This window comes from Macaca fascicularis, chromosome 15 (assembly GCF_037993035.2).
Source record: "Macaca fascicularis isolate 582-1 chromosome 15, T2T-MFA8v1.1".
In the NCBI taxonomy this organism is placed as follows: domain Eukaryota; kingdom Metazoa; phylum Chordata; class Mammalia; order Primates; family Cercopithecidae; genus Macaca; species Macaca fascicularis.
In genome coordinates, this window is record NC_088389.1 from 41623455 (window position 1) to 41643908 (window position 20454).

At 43.0% G+C, this 20454-nt stretch overlaps 1 protein-coding gene across 11 annotated transcripts in view; it reads left to right on the forward strand.

Annotated features, from left to right (window-relative positions):
• Nucleotides 1-20454, forward strand: part of ASTN2 (astrotactin 2) — a 986627-nt gene that overhangs the window by 961324 nt on the left and 4849 nt on the right. For all 11 annotated transcript variants that reach the window (XM_045372567.2, XM_015436667.3, XM_015436666.3 and 8 more), the window contains 2 exons: nt 8393-8493; nt 10152-10335. In XM_045372567.2, coding sequence (XP_045228502.2) covers nt 8393-8493; nt 10152-10335 — 285 coding nt within the window. The remainder of the gene's footprint in view (nt 1-8392; nt 8494-10151; nt 10336-20454) is intronic.

Genomic DNA, 20454 nt, shown 5'->3' on the forward strand with positions numbered 1-20454 from the left:
TCCACTCTTTTTTTTTTTTTTAATGGGTGTTTCTTCCCTGCTTAGCAGAATGCCTAGCACCTTATAGGCATTCACTTATGGCAAGGCACACAGAGTGGAACTGCTGTGATAATCACTCACTCTTCAGGTATTGGAGATACACTCAACACACTTTAATTGTAAATCAATTTATGTGCATTTAATTTTAAATGTTAATACTATAATTATTTGTTTCTGAGTTCTGATGTTCACTGCACTATGAATTTTAGGGAGATGCTCACATACCGGTGAATTTCAGGGGATTTAGCAGTCAGAAGAGTGGATGCCTAGCACTATTTCCAGGTTGCTGTCACCTCTGCCTGAGCTTAGAACCAACACTGGTTTCCAGACTTGGCCTTCCTGCAGAGCTCTCCCTGCCAGCTCCCCACTCCCCTGATTCTTTGCCTGTTAGCTCATACAGCTTGAGGGGTTGAAGGGAGTGCAAGTGTGGGGAGCTGGTGTTTGCAGCCCAACCACAAACTGCTTTACCTTTGTTCTAAGCCAGGGCCTCCCAATCATGCCTCAGACTGAGTTGTTTTGAAAGTAGAAACTAGGATGTAGGATGGGAGTCCTTAACACCAAGATGGTCTCTTTGTTCCGGGCACTAGAATTAAATATTTATGTTGGCAGAAAGCATGGGTTGTCAGCTTGAGTTGGGAGACAGGAAAGTTGGGTTCTGGTGCTCAAGAGTGGGTGGCTGCCTGTGAGAGTGAGCAGGGATGCATAGCAGCCCCTGGTGACTCATTCTCACGCCTCATTTTGGTACTCCTAGACTAAATGGGAACAGAAATACTTTGCCTGGTAGCTAGCACTCAGCTGGGGGGATGTTTGGACATCTGAATTTTGGCAGCCTCTCCAGACCAACTTGCCCAGTACCCTCATGTCTTAGGCTGGGAAACTGAGAGCAGAGCGTGGTGGGACTTACCCAATGCCATTATTACTCAAAATGGAGTCTAGATCTTCAACATACCATGGAGGCATTAGACCTGCAGTTAGAGAGCTGTGTGACCTTGAATCAGTCACTTGAACTCTCTGAGCCTAACTGTAAAATGGGAATGATTTCTAACCTTGGGATTAAATGAAATAATGTAAGCAAAAGATACTCCATTTAGTACTTTCAAAGCTCTACACTGGAGTCAGTAAGCTTTCCTCTGGAGGTCCAGATAGTAAATATTTTAGACCTTGACGGTGCTGTGATTTCTGTCACAATTACATGATTCTGCCATTGTAGTGTGAAAGCAGCCATAGAAAATGCATTCAAAGCAAACCAAAAGAGTGTGATTGTAAAAGGTTTATTTACAAAAATAGGCAGTGGGCCAGATTTGGACTATGGGCTGTAGTTTGCTGATCCTGCTTGCAATGTTTGTTAGTTGTTGCAGTTACTATTGATGACACAGCAAATGACCCCAAAACTTAGCAGCTTAAAATAACCATTGATTTTGCTCGTGGATCTGTGGGTTGGAAATTCAGACAGTACATAGCAGATTGGGCTGTCTTTGCGCCACGAAGAGTGGGGCCTCAACTGCAAGAATTCAAAAGCTGGGAGTAACTTGCCTGCTTGGGTGAGAATTATCTGATGGCTCCTTTACTCATCCATCTGGAGCCTAGGTACCAGGGCTGCGGAAGCATCCACATATGGCCTCTCCTTATGGCTTGTCTTCATCCCACCACAGTGGCCTCAGGGCACTCAGATTTCTTATATGGAGGCTCACGGTTCCAAATGAGAATGTTTCAGTGAGCAAGGTGGAAGCTGCATCCCCTTTAATGACCCAGACTCAGAAGTCACACGGCATCCCTTCCATTTTGCTCTACTGGTCAAAGCACTCATGAGCCTGCCCGTATTCAAGGTGAACTGTCAAAGAACTGGGGCAGGGTCTTGTTTTAAAGCCATTATAGAAGAGATGAATTGTTTAAACACATGCACATTGAATAACAGTTATGCTAACTTACCACTTACCATGTGCCAAGCACCATTTCATGAACTTTATTCCTCTAACATCCCTTCGAGATAGATAATATTATCATATACATTTTATTTTTACTAATTTATTTATTTAGAGACAGGGTCTCACTCTGGTGGCCAGGCTGGACTGCAGTGGTGCCATCTTAACTCATTGTAGCCTCGACCTCCCAGGCTCAAATGATCCTCCCACCTCAGTCTCCCGAGTAGCTGGGACTACAGGTGTGTGCCACCATGCACAGCTAATTTTTGTATTTTTTGCAGAGATGGGGTTTCACCATGTTGCCCACACTGGTTTTGAACTCCTGGGCTCAAGCGATCCACCTGCCTCATTCTCCCAAAGTGCTGGGACTACAGGTCTAAGCCATCACGCCAGGCCACACACTTTAAAGACAAGAAACACTACACTACAGAACAGAGAGGTCAATTAACTTGCCTAAGGTCATAAATATAGTAGGTTGTAGAACAAACATTGGAACTCAGGTAGCAGGTTTCCAGTGTCTGTTCTAACCCCTACACACCCTGCCTCATCGTGATCATAAAAGCAGAAACGCTCTTTCTACTACTTGAGTAGAGCTGGATTCAGAACCAGAGGCTTTGGACTTCAGAGTGTCTAGCAGTCTTCCCATCAGAAATCAGTCACAAACACTATTACACATTTTCTCTGCATCCAGACTGTCTGGGCATCATGAATAGTACAAGGGAAAATATACAGTACTTGATTTTGTTCACAAGAAACCTAAACTATGGGTAGGGAGATTGCATTCTGATTTCATTCTCACAATCCCACAAGATAAAACTTTTGTCCCCATTTTACAGATAAGGAAACTGAGGCTCAATGGTTAAATTTCTACTTGCTCAGTAGCTTCTTACTACTGCCCAGGTGGAGTCCAGATTCAAATCCAGAACAGTCTTATTTGTAAGTCCATGCTCTTTGCCACAGAATCCAGTGGAGAAAAGTCTGGAACGTGTAACACCAGCTCTATCGAAGAAAAAACAACTCTCAGTTCCTAGAAAATTAGATCTAACCTATCCCTCAGCAGTGATCTTGGTCCAGTTCCCTCACTGCAGAGATGGGAGGCTGAGGCATAGAGATGGGCATTGAGGAGTCCATGGCCATCCAGCTTCTCAGACCCAAAGCTTAAGCTGGGCCTGGGTGCTTTTTCTACTGCCCCTGTCTGCCACATTGTGCTGGAAGTGGCAGGGAGGGGAGCCATGGCAGTGGGGGTGGGAGAGGTGGGCGTGAGCTAACGGGAAGTTGTTTGCCAAAGCTGTGTTGGGGGAAGGAGCATTTTACAAGACCTGGGCCTCTGGCCTGGAAACATCTGTTTCCCTTCAAATCAGCGAGGAGACTTTTGCCTCCCCAGAATGCCTAAATCATGTTGCGGCTGGGGAAGAGCAGGCGTTGGCCTGGAGACTTCAAACGCATTCTCCTGTACTCTCGGGGACCCGGGCCTGACGTGGGCCTCTAGGGCTCTGTCCCTGCTCTTACCCCCTGTCAGATCTGTGAGAAGCTCTCACCGCCAATTAACTTCTTGGTTTCATTCTCTCACCCCTGCTGTGAGGAGGTCTGGGGGTCTTGGATGGGACCAACAACAGCTTCCTTTCTACCCACCCTCCTCTGATCTCCACTGGGACCACTTACTCTCACTGAGGGTGAAGTCAGAGCCTTGGGCAGTGGCTTAGTACTAACCCTAATGATGATGCCAAAAGCGATTGATTGCTTATTGGTTATTGCATAGCATATGTCAGGAATTGTGCTGAGCACTTTCCATGCTGCACTCTCTTTTATTCTAACGAGAACCCTCCATGGTGAGTTTTAATATTATGATTCCCATTGTACAGGTAAGTACATTGAGACAAGGCTACACAAAACCAATATACGAGAAGCCAGAATTTAACAACAAATTGTCTGATTCCAAAGCCATGCCTTTAGCCCTCTTGTTATTCCATTCATTTTAGTAACCCTTCAATCTAGTCATCTTCTGTTCATTTTACAGATGGAAAGACTGATTTCCAGGAAAGGGAAATGAGCCTCATATTCATTCTGACCTGTGTGTGCTGAGCATTGGCGCACCAGGTGTAGGTGTTTAGAGATGAGCAGAACCATATTCTGATCCTGAAGACAGTCACATACTCATAGGGGCAAGAGAGAAGTGAAGGGGTGCTGACCTAGCTGTGTGACATGTGCACCATGTGGCATGGGCACCATGCAGGGAAAAAGGAGGGCTAAGCAGCTTTTCAGATGGGTCAAAGCAGGCTTTCCAGAGGAGGTAAGGTTTGAGTGATGCTTCAAGGACAAGGTGGAAAGGGGTCAAGTGAAGAAGGGGATGAGCGACTCAGCCAGAGGGTGCCGCTGGTGGAAAGGTTCAGAGATGGGATCTGTGTTCTGGAACCATTAGCAGCTGGAGATGTCTCTGCTGTGAAACAGAGTAGGGAGGAAGGTCAGCAAGCACACCTAGACCTCTGACCAGAGCTCAAATGAGGGGCTTCCAAGTTGAGGAGTTTGTCCTGAGAGTGATGGCCTTTGTCCTAAGGATGATGAAGATGATGTCCTGAGGATGACAATGAAACACTGAAAAATACTTTGGAGTAGTCATCCCAAGGCATTTCCCCACACAGTGTGTTTGTTTGGATTTCAACCTCCCAATACACTGAGGCTGTATTACTTTAGGTATGCAAGATCTCATACCATGCAGTCTGTGGACAAGCTGGTACTCAAATTCAGGTTTCAGCCACCTTGGCCAGTGTTCCTTCCCCTGCAATAAGGCCAAGCAAAGGAATAGCAATGGTTTGGGCCTGGAGCTCCAGGTTCCTAAATAGACCATCCAATGTTATCCATGAGCCACCTCTTTCATAATGAAAGCATCCCGTAAGTAGACTTGGACCTCAATCAGCCAGGGCATGGAAATGTAGGAGAGAGCACTGGAGGAGGAGTCAGGAATGCCAGAGTCTTTAGTATGAACTTATTGGCAAGTGGGTTTTGCACAAGTTGTTTTTCCTTCTGGGCTTTGGTTTCTTCACTTATAAAATCATGATTGGGAGTTGATGGTACAGGAGTTTTAGTTCAAATTATCAGTGAACCTCAGCTTGCTTCAGAGAGACGATGACAGAACTGAGCAGGGAGAAGCTAACACTCTTTCTGATCCTGAGAAACTCAGAGGTCTGATTACTCTCTCTCTCCCTCTCCCTCTCCCTCTCCCTCTCCCTCTCCCTCTCCCTCTCCCTCTCCCTCTCACTCTCTCTCTCCTCACTCTCTGTCTCTGTCTCTCTCTGTCCCTGGCTCTCCCTCTTTCACTCTCCTGCTGTATGGATTTGCTTGCGGTATATATTTGTATCTGTTTCTTGGTCTCTGTCCCCCTACTTCCCACTTTCTCTGTCTCTTTCTCCCTCTCTCCTTCATTATCAGGGACTGCCACTTTCTCCCCTTCACAAATAATCCCTCCAGGCCCTGCCTGGTCCCCTAACAGCTTTCAGATGTGCCTCTGGAACAGTTCTACAATTACATCTGAGACAGGCAGAAAGCGCATGGCCTTGTGACTTTTGACCCAGGATTGTAAGGTTGACATCTTCCTCCTTCTCCACCCCCCAGCAGGGTTGCGTGAGGCCTCCTCCATCCCGAGGTCCCCACTGGCATGTTTGGTTACTATAATAACAAAAATAGAAGCTACCTTTTAGGGAGCAAAGATTGAACTGGGTCTATTATTGTCATTGTATCACTGAGTCTTGACCCCCAACTTGTGAGATATGGATAATTTCAACCTATTTTACAGGTGAGGAGACTGAGACTCAAAGAAGGTGAAGTGACTTCCCAAGGAATGTTCAGCCAGCAATTGGAGAAAGCAAGGATTCTACCCAGTTTTTATGGCATGAAAACCTAAGACCACTTCTTCCCCAGCATGGTGGGGGCTCTCTTATTCATGCTCCTTGGCTAAGCAGCAAGATGACCCTGGGCCCTCTTGGGTGGAGGAAGTGGATTGCAGAAGCACCACAGGAGCATAAGTGGCCTATGAGAAAGCAGTGTTAAAACATATTCCTACTTTTCATATTTTGAACTTTCATTCATATATTCTATTCACTACAAGCCTTCCATGTTTCCCTTGGTTGAAATACATCTTCTCTTCTAACTCCAAGAAAGCATTTTTAAAAATGTATTGTCTTGCACAAATAAGTGCTCTATATATGGTCTTTATAAAAATCCTCGTCTTATGAGCCACTTTCTCATGCATCACTCCATGTCATCCTTGAGACAACCATGTACTGTCTGTGAAACTAACCTCATTTTATTGATGGAGAAACTAAAATTGAGAAATGAGAGATGGTATGCTTTGATTCATTAATTCATACCGGTATTTATCAAGTGCCTACTATGTGCCTAGCACTGTGTTAAATGACAACAATATGCTGTACCCAAGCTGAAGTGTATGCACTCTGGGACATGCATGCACTCTGGGACATGCATGCTAGCGTTTACATCTTGCCTCTGCCACTTTCTAGATGGGTCTATATGTGGATGATAAGTGCTTACATAATGTTGCCCAATGCTGTTCTCACTTCCCACCTTGCCACTTGCTTACTCTCACCTCCTCGAATTTATTTATGATCTTGTTCTCAACCCTTCTGCATGGCTTTCCAATGATAACTTACCTCACAGTGCACTTAAATTTCACATCTATCCATACTGCACTTGTGAGGTGGGTGGCAGTCTCTCTATCACAGTTGCCGGGTGCAGAGAGGTGCATGAGCTCAGAGAGGTGAAGCAACTTGCCCAAGTTCAAAACACTAGGCAGTAAAACTGGAATATGAACCCACATATGGCCATCTCCAAGACCGGATACCTTCCTCTGTCACCCCCTGCTTCCTTTGTACCAAGAAGTTTTGACTCATGGTACCCTTTATTAAAACAACCTTTGAGGCCTCAGGTCATGGGAAGTCAAAGCTGGCAGGGCCCATGTAGGTAACCCAGATCTGATCCTCTGAGCTTGCAAGTGGGAGCAATAAAATGGCAGCTGAGAGCAAAGAGCGTGGGTTTTAGAGTAAGACAGATGATTGTCTTGGCTCCTTAATTTTCTGAACCTGTGACTTTGGACACATTGCTTAATTTTTTTAATCTTCAGTTTTATCTTTTGAAAGGTGTAGATAATGAGGGTGATTATTTTAGCATGTTTTCATAAGATCAGAAAACGTATGAGATGGCACTGCTTCAACATAGTTGGGGTTCAGCAAATGTAGCTAATGGAATCACATTTTTACAGAGTTGGTTTCTACAGAACTGTGATCAGAAGACAACAGCTTATGGTGGTTGCATGTATGAACTTTAGAGTCAGAGAAACCAAGGTTTAAATTGCCAATCCTAGTAATTACCATGTGGTTCTGGGCAAGCTGTTTCCCCTCTCTGAGCCTCACATATAAAATAAAGAGAGTAATAGTACCTGTCATTTAAGATTGTGTCGGGGAACTAATTGTGTTAATGTAGGTAACTCTTAGCTCAGTGCTTGACACATATTAGGGTCTTAGCACTTAATAATTAATTTGTATAACCAACTTATAATTATTAAGTGCAAGTAAGTATGGCCAATCAGGGCTCACCATTCTAAAACTTGGTAATCATAGTGTTTTGCCTATTTTATAACATGGGATACTTTGAGATGCAGGGGAGGAGGTAAGAAAATAGGGCCATTAGGACCCCAGTCTCTTCTACTTAATGTAGGGAACCCTCTACCCACTTCACACTACTGCCTCTACCCTTAAAAGCTAGTGAAAAAGAATGGCATGATGCAGACAGAGCACTCAGATGCTCAACCCTTCTATTCAGACTGTTCTTGGCCTCTAAGGCTCACATCACCTAGAAAGTCGTTTCTGCTCCCTTCTTAGACTTTGCTTAACTGTAGAACTTAGAGATCTGGGAATATAAGGGTCACAGAGCTTCCCCAAGATAGGACAGAGGACAGAGGCTGCTGTAGAAAGAATTAAGTGCTCTGGATTAGACTTGAATCTACCAGGTCTATGTTTTACCAGTTCTTCCCTTCTAAGGCCACACAGGCTGTGTCTGCTCCCACCAATATAGCATGGAGCTTCGGATGACATCACAGAAAGGTGGGGATATGCCTTATAGCCAGATTAACCCCCGTTCTGTTCCTCAGTAACTGAGACAGTGGAAAGATACACAATCTAAGTCTCAGTGTCCTCATTGACAAGATGTGGATGACAAAAAAATCCCTCCCTTTTAGGCTGAGATGAAGTGCAAAGTGCCGAGTAGGCAGTTAGTGCTCAACAAATGCTTTATAATTATCATTCTTTTCTAAAAATCATTTTTCCTATAGCCTAATGTGCCATGACTGTGTTCTTCCCTGCAACTCCCAGGGCCTTCTGTGAAGTCACAGCCTGGTGCTCTGTTTTCTTGCTGTGCTGCAGGTTCACTCTGTATGCTGTGGATACACGAGGGAGGCACTCAGAGCTAAGCACGGTAACCCTGAGGACGGCCTGTCCACTGGTAGATGACAACAAGGCAGAAGGTAGGTGACCTAGTTTTTCAACTCCAAGGTAACTCCCATATTTCCCCTAAGTTCTGTACCCAACAGTCACTAATCATTAAACATACACACACACATACACCAACACACTGGCACAGGGAGAAGAAAGTGAAGGCACTAAGGGAATAGGAGAAACATGGAGCTAAATTAATCAAAGTCATGAAGGGAAAAATTAAGATTGACTAGCAATATCTTTGGCAGTGGAAAGACTTCCCCTTCTTTTAGAGAGTTGATCTGTGTTCTGACTTACAGGCCAGGAATGGTAGGGAGTCAGAGCCCCATGACTGTATCTTGTCCCTTGGCCTAGATTTCTCAGGGACCATTTTCTCCCACTTGTCTTTGCTAGAGTAGTAAAGAGATGGTACCTAGAAGACCATTTCACCTTGTGGTGCCCATAGCAGATATCATTAGCAGATCACAGCATGCTGTTCCATCCAGTCCCATGGTGGCCTCCGAATCCTCAGCAGAGAGCTACCATCAGTGATTATCAGTCAGTTAGCATGCAAGATTAAATGTTTTTGCTACTTCCGGTTCATGACGTAAACAGCAGGCAAAAAAACACCTGAAAAAAGTACAAGTAGTCAATCAGATACACCATATACTTAGTTCTTGAGCATTGTGTAGATGTAGTTTCTATATCAAGTCTAGCAAAATGTGACAGTGGCTCATAAGTCCTGGTGGTCTACTTAAAGTTGAACAATTATTTCTCAAAAGTTCAAGCAATGCAGTAGAGACATGGTCTCCACCTTTTAGGAATTCACATTGTGGGTGGTGAGACAGACATTTCTGCAGATGGCTCAATAATAAACTCAATTATAAATGTTTTATATGCTACCAAAGGAGAGGGGATTTAAAGTATTTTCCTGATAAATTTAAAAATTTTTTATTTTAAAATAACACATGTCCATTGTTTTTTTTTTTTTTTTTAAAAAGTACAAATAAAAATCGAGTAGAAAATAGGGTAACATAAATGTTCCTCCCATTTTTACTCTAAGTTTCCAGATTCTCCTAGCAGCAACTGTTGTCAGTAATGATTTTGGGCCACATAGAGATTTCGATCGGGGTTTTTGAAGCTGAAAGAATATACCTTCTAGTCATGTTGAATTGAAGTTACTTTCATTAGCAGGAGTAACTGAAGCAGTAGAAATAGCCATGAACAGCAAGCAGAAGCCTTTGGATTTTCTTTGAAAGGTGTTTCAAACGGGGACCTGTCAGACCTGATCACAGAAATGTGTTGGAAATACAACAAAGGGGAAATAGAAGGAGGGTGTTGAGATTATCCAAGACAGTTTATTTAAGCCAATTGTATGTAAAATCACAGTTACAATAATTATATTGATAATTAAGCTTGCAATTATGAGCACTAACTTTGTGCCAGGCCCTGTGTTGAGTGCTTTGTATCCACTCTTTAATTTAGTTCTCCCAATGCACCTCCAGAATAGACATCATTGCCTCCAGATGACAGGAAACCAAACACAACCAGTCAATAACGTATTCCTGATGAAATTAAGGTTTGTCTGCTCCCAGAGCTTATGCAAGCAAACTCTCTCACCACTGTGCCTTTCTTATTGAAGCCCATGCTTATATCCTTACTTGTTTTCACCACTCAGTGATCAATTTCTGCCCTTCTGACCTCTCAGAAATAGCTGACAAGATCTACAATCTGTACAATGGGTACACAAGTGGAAAGGAGCAGCAGATGGCCTACAACACCCTGATGGAGGTCTCAGCCTCGATGCTGTTCCGAGTGCAGCACCACTACAACTCTCACTATGAAAAATTTGGCGACTTCGTCTGGAGAAGTGAGGATGAGCTGGGGCCCAGGTATGAGCGTATTTGTGTGATTGAAAGGGCATATTCTTTTTGCTTCCAGTTGACTTTTCTAGACCCTTTCCCCATAGGCTGAGAATAGGCTTTATCAAGTAAATAAGGGTGATTATCACCTTAGTCGTGTCAAGGCTAAAAATAGAAAATGAGCAGGGAGAATGAAAGACTCTTGGAACTTTAGATTCCTGCACTCCTGGAATGTTTAATAGGGAAAGGGCATTGATGCTGTTTGCATTAATCATTCTCCTTGCTCATCTCCCACTTTGTTTTACAGATAGGAAACTTAGGCTCTTTGAAGGCCTGTGTCCTAACCAAGATCACGGAGGAGAACAGCAGCGGCGCCATGGTGCATAATCCAGGGCCTTTCTCAGTCTTCCATAAGAAGTCTGAGTTTTTCTACAGTAAATAGCTATGATTTTGACTAAAGTCCATTAGTGAACACGACTACATAAATTGATGAATTCAACATGTATGAAGGCTTTATTTTTGTCCTGCATGCCAGTCACTATGCCAGGAACCAGCAATGATTCAAACAGAACTAAGGCACAGTCACTATCATCTAAAGCTTCATAAAGCAGTATATGCAATGGTGGCTGCATTGTATGTCTTGCATCTAGCAGCATTCATCCATTCAGCATATATTTAACAGCACCTGTTATGTGGTGGCTGCTGACAATGCAATGGTAAAAAGGTAGAAATGGTTGCTACCTATATATAACTTCCTGTTGCAGGTAGTTAAACAGGCAGTTATGTAGAGCAGGAATAATAAGTGTCATGATAGCAGAAGAACAGAACTCTTTGGGAACATACATGAGACATAGGCATCTGGTCTAGGTCACCCAATGAAGCTGCACTGGGGCTGAGAGCCTGAGGCCTAAAGTTTGAGTTGGGGTAAGGTGAGTGAGGGTTGCTGGGGAGAAGGATAGGTGTTTGGAGTAGAGAGACTACCCGACGGAATGCTCAGAAGAGAAAATATTACATGACAGTGGAAGTTTTCTTCTCAACTTTGGATCATTTGCCTACCACTTTTATGACTTTTGCCATCTCACCACCATATATATTTTATTTTGTATTTCTTTCTTAGATTCACTTCTTATTAAAAATGTATTTGAACAGAAAACACATTATCTTGTAAAGGAAAAACAAACACCATCTTCCCTTAATAGAAAATTAAACTTAGCCCTTCAATACAATGGACAAAATCAACAAAAGTGGAACAAGACAAAAAACGGAAAACAATGTTGTTCAATTCTAGCAGAGCCTGAGGCTGTCCCTTCAAAAGGGAGATTAGTTAGAGAAGTGTTAAAGACACAGCCCCAAACCAAGATTGTCTTTTCTTTTTTTGAGATGGAGTTTCGCTCTTGTTGCCCAGGCTGGAGAGCAATGGTGCTATCTTGGCTCACTACAACCTCCGCCTCTTGAGTTCAAGCGATTCTCCTGCCTTAGCCTTCCAAGTGGCTGGGATTATAGACACCCACCACCATGCCAGGCTAGTTTTAAAAATTTTTTTTTAGTGGAGAGAGGGTTTCACCAAGTTGGCCAGGCTGGTTTCGAACTCCTGACCTCAAGTGATCCGCCCATCTCAGCCTCCCAAAGTGCTTGGATTACAAGCATGAGCCACTGGCCAGCCCAATATTTTCTTTTTGAAGTAACCTGAAAGAGGGGAAGAGAATGCAAGAGCTAATCTAACCACTTTTGCAAACGTGATTCATTTTTGTTTAATATTGGGTCTGTGATCATCTTGAGTACCACCTAAAATCCTTTCCCTACCCTAGAAGAACTCAGCCTGCACTTTGGTAAACACTGTGTTTGGAGCAACTAAAGAATTTCCGTGTAGTTGCAACAAAGTGTGTGACAGCAGGAGTGGTAAGAGATAATAAGGGGGAGGTCAGTGGGAGCCAGATCCTGAATACTCTTTAAATTAGGTTAAGAAGTTGGTATTATCTCCTTAGGGTAATGGTAAGCTTTTCAAGTATTTTTCACAAAAAGGAATAATATTATCACACCATCAAAGGAGAAAGATCCCTCTGGCTTGATTATAGGGGTCAAGGTAAGAAAGCGGCAGTGAGGCTCTAGAGGCTGTTGTGATAATAGTCCCAGGAACACAGCATAGCATTCTAGGCCAGGGTGGCATTGGTGCACTGGAGAGAATCGCATGACTTCCTGAAATACTTAGTGGGCAGCACTTCATGCTTTAAAAACTTCGAAATGACCATATAGGGTATTAATGCCATTTTTTGGATGATAAGGAAATTGAGGTCCCATGGGGCAAAATGAGCTGCCCAGAGTTGTGCAGAGTTTGACATGGAGGCCAGTTCTGCCTTGAGCTCTCACCTTGAGCCCTTAGAACATTTGCAATGGCCCTCCAAGAATTTTAGGCTCTCAGGGACAGAGATGAGAGCTTGGTCCAGGGATAAAAGGGATCTCACCCCAGGGCAAGGCCTTATCAGTTCTGTTGGGTCCTGGACTTTAACTTTCTCCCTTGCACATGAAAGGAAGGTTCTTTAGATAAAACCTAAAAGAGGGCGGGACTGGCAGGCTGAAGTGAAGAGCCCCAGATGAAAGCTGCTGTGTGAGTCTTCTCAGCTGCCATCTTGCCTATGGACAGAGGAGGGCATTCCACTCTTTTGGGCTTTCCCAGAGGGCTCAGGGAGTTTGTGTGGAAGCTAAACCAGAGCTCCACTTCTGACTTTGTCTTTACAGCCTCCTGGAATCCTTTATGGGCCTCCAGGACATAAATCTTCTGGAAAGGCCGCCAGGCCGCCCACAAAAGATGGGCAATCCACTCAGTAATGGACTGTGATAACCTGCTAACCCCTAGTCAGGCAGTCACCAGCCACTGTCTGTGAACGTCCCCACCCTGTCACCCAGCTTCCTCCTCCTCTGGTCTTTCTAGTCTCCAGGAGGATATCTGAGATTGCTCCAACATCCCACACTGATTATGTCAGCAGGAATCAAGGAAGCTGCCTCCTAATCTATCCTGGTGCTGCTAATAAACTCACTGTGCAACCCTGGGCTCTGCCGCTTTCTGGCCTTCAGTCTCCTCACCTATAACATGATCAGGATGAACTAGAACAGTGTTATTTTTTTTTAACCAGTGGCTTTTTTTTTTTTTTCCTAAATAAATCTTACATGGAATCACAGCCCACCTCCACAGAGAATTATCTAAACTGTCTACCCATTTGCTCTGTCACACCCTCATGGTTTAACTATCGTTCCTGCACTTACTAGATTTAGAATCTTATATTGCTTGTATGTTTACTTACATATTATCTGTCTTCCCCACTACAATGTAAACTATGTGTAGTTAGTGATCCCTTATGTCGTATTCACATTTATAAGTAGGTGCTAAGTAATTAGTTGTTGAGTAATTGGGTAATGAGATGATTAAATGTGTGGACCAGATGACTAAAGATTTGTTCTGGTAGAAACTGGAGTGGGTGGCCTGGAGTCCCACCTGCTGGGTCTCCTCTTCTATGCCCCTCCACCCCACCCAATCCCAAGCATCCCTTATGTCTCTCCAAGCCCTCAAGAATCTTTAGATCACAGTTGGAAACAATTGAATTCCATGAACTCTGAGGTCTTTTAACATTCCAAGAAATGCAATGTCCTTGCAAATATTAAAAGACTTGAAGATATCTCACTTGATTGATTGATTCATTCATTCATTCATTTAATGTGCTAACTATGTGTCAGGCCATGTACTGGAGGCTAAAAATACAAGTGAAGATGACAGATCCTGCCTTTACAAGGTTCAGCATCTAATGAGAAAAAGATTGGTCAGCTGGCAATTGCAGTGGCATTTGGCATGTGAATGGACGAGCATTTTAGAGCAGTGCTTCTCAAACTTCAACGTGCCTGAGAATCACCTGGGGACTTGTTACAATCTAAATTGACTCAGTAGTCTGGGTTGGGCCTGAGATTCTGCATTTACTGAATTCCATGAACTCTGAGGTCTTTTAACATTCCAAAAAATGCAATGTAACAAGTTCTCATAGTGATGTTAATGTTGTTGGCCCCAAAAGCGCACTTGGAGTGACCAGGTTCCAGATGCAGAAAGCTGGAGCAGCTAATCCAGACCTGGAGCTCAAGGAAGAATCCTTATGAAAGAAAGAACATTTCTAAGTTTAGAAACAGAATGAAGAAGGGTCCTCCAGGTGGAAGGGAGAGAGTCTTCTCATCAGAAGGAATTACCAATGCAAAGATGAGAGAAGGTTGGGTAAGAGAATATACTTCAGTTAAAAATATAAATCTTATTGGAGAAGAGAGTTCAAAGTGAAAGAGGAGAGTTCAAGGTGAAAAGGAAAAGCAAACAAACAAAAACAACAAGGCTGGATTGTTTAGCAAAGGACGGATCATGATGGCTCTTGTGAGTTCTGTTCACAAGTTTCTTCTTTCTCCCAGAAGCCATATAAATGTTTTAAACAGAGGAGCAATTTGGATAAATTTGCTCTGCCTTTCAAGGATTAGCAAGTGTGCAGAACATCACAGTGTAAATAAGAGATGGCAAGATGCTTCTCCAAAGCCAGGAGCCCAGGGATTCTGTCCTAGCCTTGTCACCTACTTGTTGTGTGACCTTGGACACAAGCCATCCCCATTCTGGACCTCGTTTGTAACATGAAAGGGCTGAACTCCAAAGTCTCTTCCAGCTGGGAAGCCAAGGAACCAGAAAACGCTGAAGGTCATAAAGACCAGAGAACAGACACATTGTTAGTATCATTTCACCTCCAGCCCTACACGTTTTGTTTTTCAGGGACCCATGTTGGCTAGAGTGATAAGAGGTTTTTCCAGGAGTACATTGAGGACTGATATCATAAGATGAGCTCTATTAGGATTCTCTTCGACTATGTAATCACTAAACCCCAAAATGTTTTCAAATCTTTCCTATATCTGTAGTCATATGTGTCCCCATAAGATTTAGTGACAAAAGGACATCTCTTACCTCTGCCTAATAAATCTATCAGGCCAGTGTCCCCCAGAGCCTAGTTCTTATGATCACAGGTTACTGCAAACAGCTGCTCGAAGAAGACCTGCTGACACCCAGCTGTCCCCAGCCATAAGGTTCCTATTAGGAGACTTGAAAAACCGAGCTCATAGGTGGCCACGGACCAGAATTTTCTCGGGTCAGAACGTCCTTGACCACTCTTGGGCTTCTCTATACTTTCAGTTACGTTTGAGCATATTGAGAGAGAGGAGACAGCAAGCTCTTGAGGACATCTTGCTTCCATGAAATTGATCTATCTGGACCAGGAATCATGTATTTATGATGTCAGCTCCTCTTGCCTCCATGGCAGGCATTAGGAACAGATTGCAGAAATCATGACAGGATCTTTCTCAACATGCCATGGGATTTGAAAAGAGTTACACATCCCCTGCTGTGTTCTTAGTGAAAACAAACAAGCCTGGGATGTCACTGTATATTCCTCCAAGATTGTGTTAGCTGCTTCTTTGGATATGTTGAATTACCTCTCGGAATTTTTAAGATAATGGGAACAAGAGCAGACTTAGGCTTCTAGGGTCATAATCTTGTAATATCAGAGGCACTTTTAACTTTTTTCTGTATATTTTCGCATTTCTAAAATCAGGACAGATTGTGCACAGTGGACGTGTACATTAAGCATTGTATTCCTTTTTTCTTGAATGGCTGTTATTAAAGCATTGGCATATCTTATAATTAAAGATATCTTCCATTCTACCTTCAATTAAGAAACAAATGCTAATACTAATACCAACTAACTATTACTAACAAAGAAATACTAACAAAACACACTGACTTTGGACGTTGAACAAGTGTCCCATGGATCTGTTTTCCCCACTGATAGTATATAGCAAGGTTAGTTATTGTCTTGAAGTTCCTATCAGTTCCAACTGAAATAGCTTTGGATCAGTTGAGACTCAGTCATTTCTGTCATCAAAGAACACATTTTTGAAAAAGTCTTATGATTTCTTCTGAGTGGATGAAAAGAAAAAGCAAATGCAAACATTTTCAGTGGTCACCTTACAAATCACATTTCAAACCTGGTGTTAAAGGTGTATAACCAGTGGCAGTATCTGAGCTTTTGACTTTCTGTTGGATAGGAGCAAGCTGAGGCTAAATTTGATGTAGGTTTATTTTGAAAGTAACCCTGATGAACTACTGGAAAGTCATAAAACCATGGCTTCATTGCACAAGTTCATCACATCAGCTTAAAAATATATGTGTATATATTCATATTTTAAAATGAAAATACCTTCATTTGATTTTGTTCTGAAATAATTCTTGTTCATTATATAAAATCCAAATGGTACAGAAATATATAAAATAATGAAAATTGTGTACCTCTCGGCCACATAATCCCAAACCTACCCCAGAGATTGCATTGTTAACAGTGTACATATGTATTTCCATATACAGATATGGAAATGCATGGAGATAGGGAAACAGATACAGGCTTAAGAATATGTTCATGTCTACAACCATAGCTCTATCATCTCTACTATGTTTAACAAATCCATGAACTATGTTCTAATATCTGCCTGTTTCTGTTTAATAATATGCCGTACAAGTTTTTCCCCGCAGATACATATGTCAATGTTTTATCTTTTTTAAGGGTCCTTTAGTCATGCAAATTTGTGACTGTATCACACATTAATCTGGTTTTGTATTAACAACCAACATATTTCTTACAATTTCTTTGTTATTATAAACAAATCCACATAAACCTTTTGCCCACTTGCCTGATTATTTCTTTAGGTCCACATGATACTTTTGTGCCATTTCATCCCTTTATTGACCCTTGCCGAAGAGTTGCTGTGTTTTGAAAGCTAAGGACTGAAAATTTTCTCACTTCAAGTCAGTTTGCATTTCCCTCCTTCCTTCCTTCCTTCCTTCCTTCCTTCCTTCCTTCCTTCCTTCCTTCCTTCCTTCCCTCCCTCCCTCCCTCCCTCCCTCCCTCCCTCCCTCCCCCTGTCCCCAAGACAAAGTCTTGCTCTGTCGCCCAGACTGGAGTGCAGTGGTGCAATCTCAGCCCACTGCAACCTCTGCCTCCCATGTTCACACGATTCTGTTGCCTCAGCCTCCCAAGTACCTGGGATTACAGGCACCCGCCACTACGCCTGGCCAATTTGTGTATTTTTAGTAGAGACAGGGTTTCACCGTGTTGGCCAGGCTGGTCTCAAACTCCCGACCACAAGTGATTCGCTCGCCTCAGCCTCCCAAAGTGCTGGGATTACAGGTGTGAGACACCGCACCCGGCAGTTTGCATTTATTAATTCGTTATTCTTGCATAGTAAAGAGCTGGACACCAGAGGAGACCTACACTGTCCAAGAAGCAGGTGGGAAATATTAGTTGAGCATCTATTATTGGCCCAGTTATTTATATTTCATTTAATCTCCTGAACAATAGATTTTGAAGATTAAGCAACAGAGAATCATGTGGAGTTATGTAAACTGTCCATAGTTGCAAGGTCTAAACTCTAAGTGTTGGAGTCTGAATTTAGAATATTGTCTTCTGATATTCAACTGGTGTGCTGTGAAACCACATCGCATCCCAAGATATGTGCACAACTAAGAAAAAAGGTGATATGTATCTCCACAAATAAATAAAATGCTTCAGCAGCAAATGGGAAAACATGACTTATGATAGCTGAGAAGATCTGGAAGGCTTCCTGAAGATGAAATTTCAGTGTGACTTTGAGTCATGAATAGAGCCTCAGCAAAAGTGGTCCTCTCAGCTCAGGAATTCAGTGCTTGGCAATTGTGTCACAGCAAATTTTGCTGTGAAGTGAGTGGTCATCAGATGATATTTCTCTGTGGATCAAGGCTCTCATGCCTTTTAGATTAAAAACAAATAAACAACAATGACAAACACCTGTTACGACTCCCACTGTAGCACACCCCTTTCTAAAACAGAATTGATTTAATCACCTCCAGTGATGGGGAACCCACTGCCACATGGAATAACCCATTCTAAATTTAGAGGACTTTAGCTTTACATTTTTTATTATTTTGAGCCAAATGTGTCTTCTGGTAGTTTTAGGGTGGCTGTGTCATATGCTTTGGTGCCTTACAGCAGAGGATTGAAACCTCACCCTATCCTCCTGTCACCCTGGTGAGATCAATGACTGGCTTGAAGCTCTTTTTTATCACCTGTAGACTCTAAAATTGTGTTGAGGATTAGATGTAGAATAATGTTGCATAGGTACACTTTCTGGCACATAGTGGGTGCTCAATAAATTATAGTCATTATCATCCCTGACCCTCAGATTGTTGCCCATTTGTCTTTTGTTGCTACAACAATGTAACTAATGGCCTAAATCTCCTCTTCCATGGGCACTCTCCATTCCTGCTTTCAGCTCAGCAGGCTTGCTTTTGAGACACCCCTCAGCATCATGATCTGGCTGCAGTTTACATGTGTCCCTCTTACCAGAAGTATCGGAGGTTCTCCAGATGGAGCCTGATGAGGACACCATGAATAAAGCCATTACTTCCCTTAACCTCTGTTCTCTCCACTTCTGAAGGTTATGTTCCCATTTTTGTGCAACCACATCATGTCCTCAATTCTTATTAAACTTGGGGTCAGCTAACTCAGAGACACTTAAGCTCAACTCCAGAAGGCAGGGAGGAGGGAGGGAGGCGAATGGAAATGTTTTCTTCCTGCCTGTCTTCTTTTTTTCCATTTCAGGGCCCCCTTAGAAATTGGGTCTCTGTCCTGTCTGATTAGTGAGTCAACAGCTGACTGGGGAATGCTGCTGGGAATAGAATTGTTCCCAGAAAAGTGGCATTTGGGCCCAGCCCCTGACTCTTTCACAAGCGATTCCTGTCTCAGTCTCACCTGCTGATAAAACAATAAATTAGTATGTGGTGGCCCTCCCTCACCTCTTGCTTCCTATCCCAGTGGGTCCTATCTCCAATGAGGAAGATTTCATTTCTGGTATTTGAGAAAAGTGGTCACTCTGACCTATGATTTCCCCTCCAGGGAAAACTTGAAGCACGCCTGGCCTTTTGATTTATGGATCTCTATTGACTACAATTTATTAGACAACATTTTTGCCTTTGGTCTCTCTCACTCCCACTCTTCCTTCTCCTTCCCAGCCTTTGAGCACCTGAAACCCTTCTCTCCATGGCTTCACTTTCTGAATTCTTCTTTGTTTTCTTTTTTTTTTTTTTTTTTTTTGAGACGGAGTCTCGCTCTGTCGCCCAGGCTGGAGTGCAGTGGCCAGATCTCAACTCACTGCAAGCTCCGCCTCCCGGTTTTAGGCCATTCTCCTGCCTCAGCCTCCCTAGTAGCTGGGACTACAGGCGCCCGCCACCTCGCCCAGCTAGTTTTTTTGTATTTTTTAGTAGAGATGGGGTTTCACCGTGTTAGCCAGGATGGTCTCGATCTCGTGACCTCGTGATCCGCCCATCTCAGCCTCCCGAAGTGCTGGGATTACAGGCTAGAGCCACCGGGCCAGGCCTCTTCTTTGTTTTCTAAATGCAAACATTGGTTCAGTGCCTGTTATGTACAAAGTCTTGTGCTAGATGCCTGTAGCCATCATTTCATTTCAACCTAACAACAGCCCTACAAAATAAATATTTCTATTTTCATTTATACAAGAGAAAACTGAGGCTTAGGAAGGTGAAGTGACTTGCCCTTATGGGCTCTAAAGCCTGTGTCCTTTTCACTGTAATATTCTGCTTTCAATCATTGCTAACATTTACTTAGAGCTAAGCAAATTGTCCATAGTATCTCATCCTCCCAACAAAATTGTTATTCTCATTTTATGGATGCTACAACTAAGAGTTAGTGGCATTGAAGAATTTGCTCACAAACCACGTAGCTGTAATTTATAGAGTTGGGATTTAAATCTGGGATTCCAGAGCCAACACTTCATCTTGACTCTGGAATCAGGAACCCTAGTTCTAGCTTTGCCTTTGTTACTAACTCAAGGTGTTCCTTAAAGGCAAAATCATTTTCTCAGTCCAAATATGTTTTCCTAATCCATGCAAAAGGAGGCTTTGTCTGTTCCTTTGGAAGAAGGGCATTTGGGCATGTTGGAAGAATTGTGTTTTCCAACATCATTTTCTATTTATATTTATCACTTACTTCTGTGACTGTCTAATCAGAAAATGTCTCTCCATTGCCCAGAATAAAA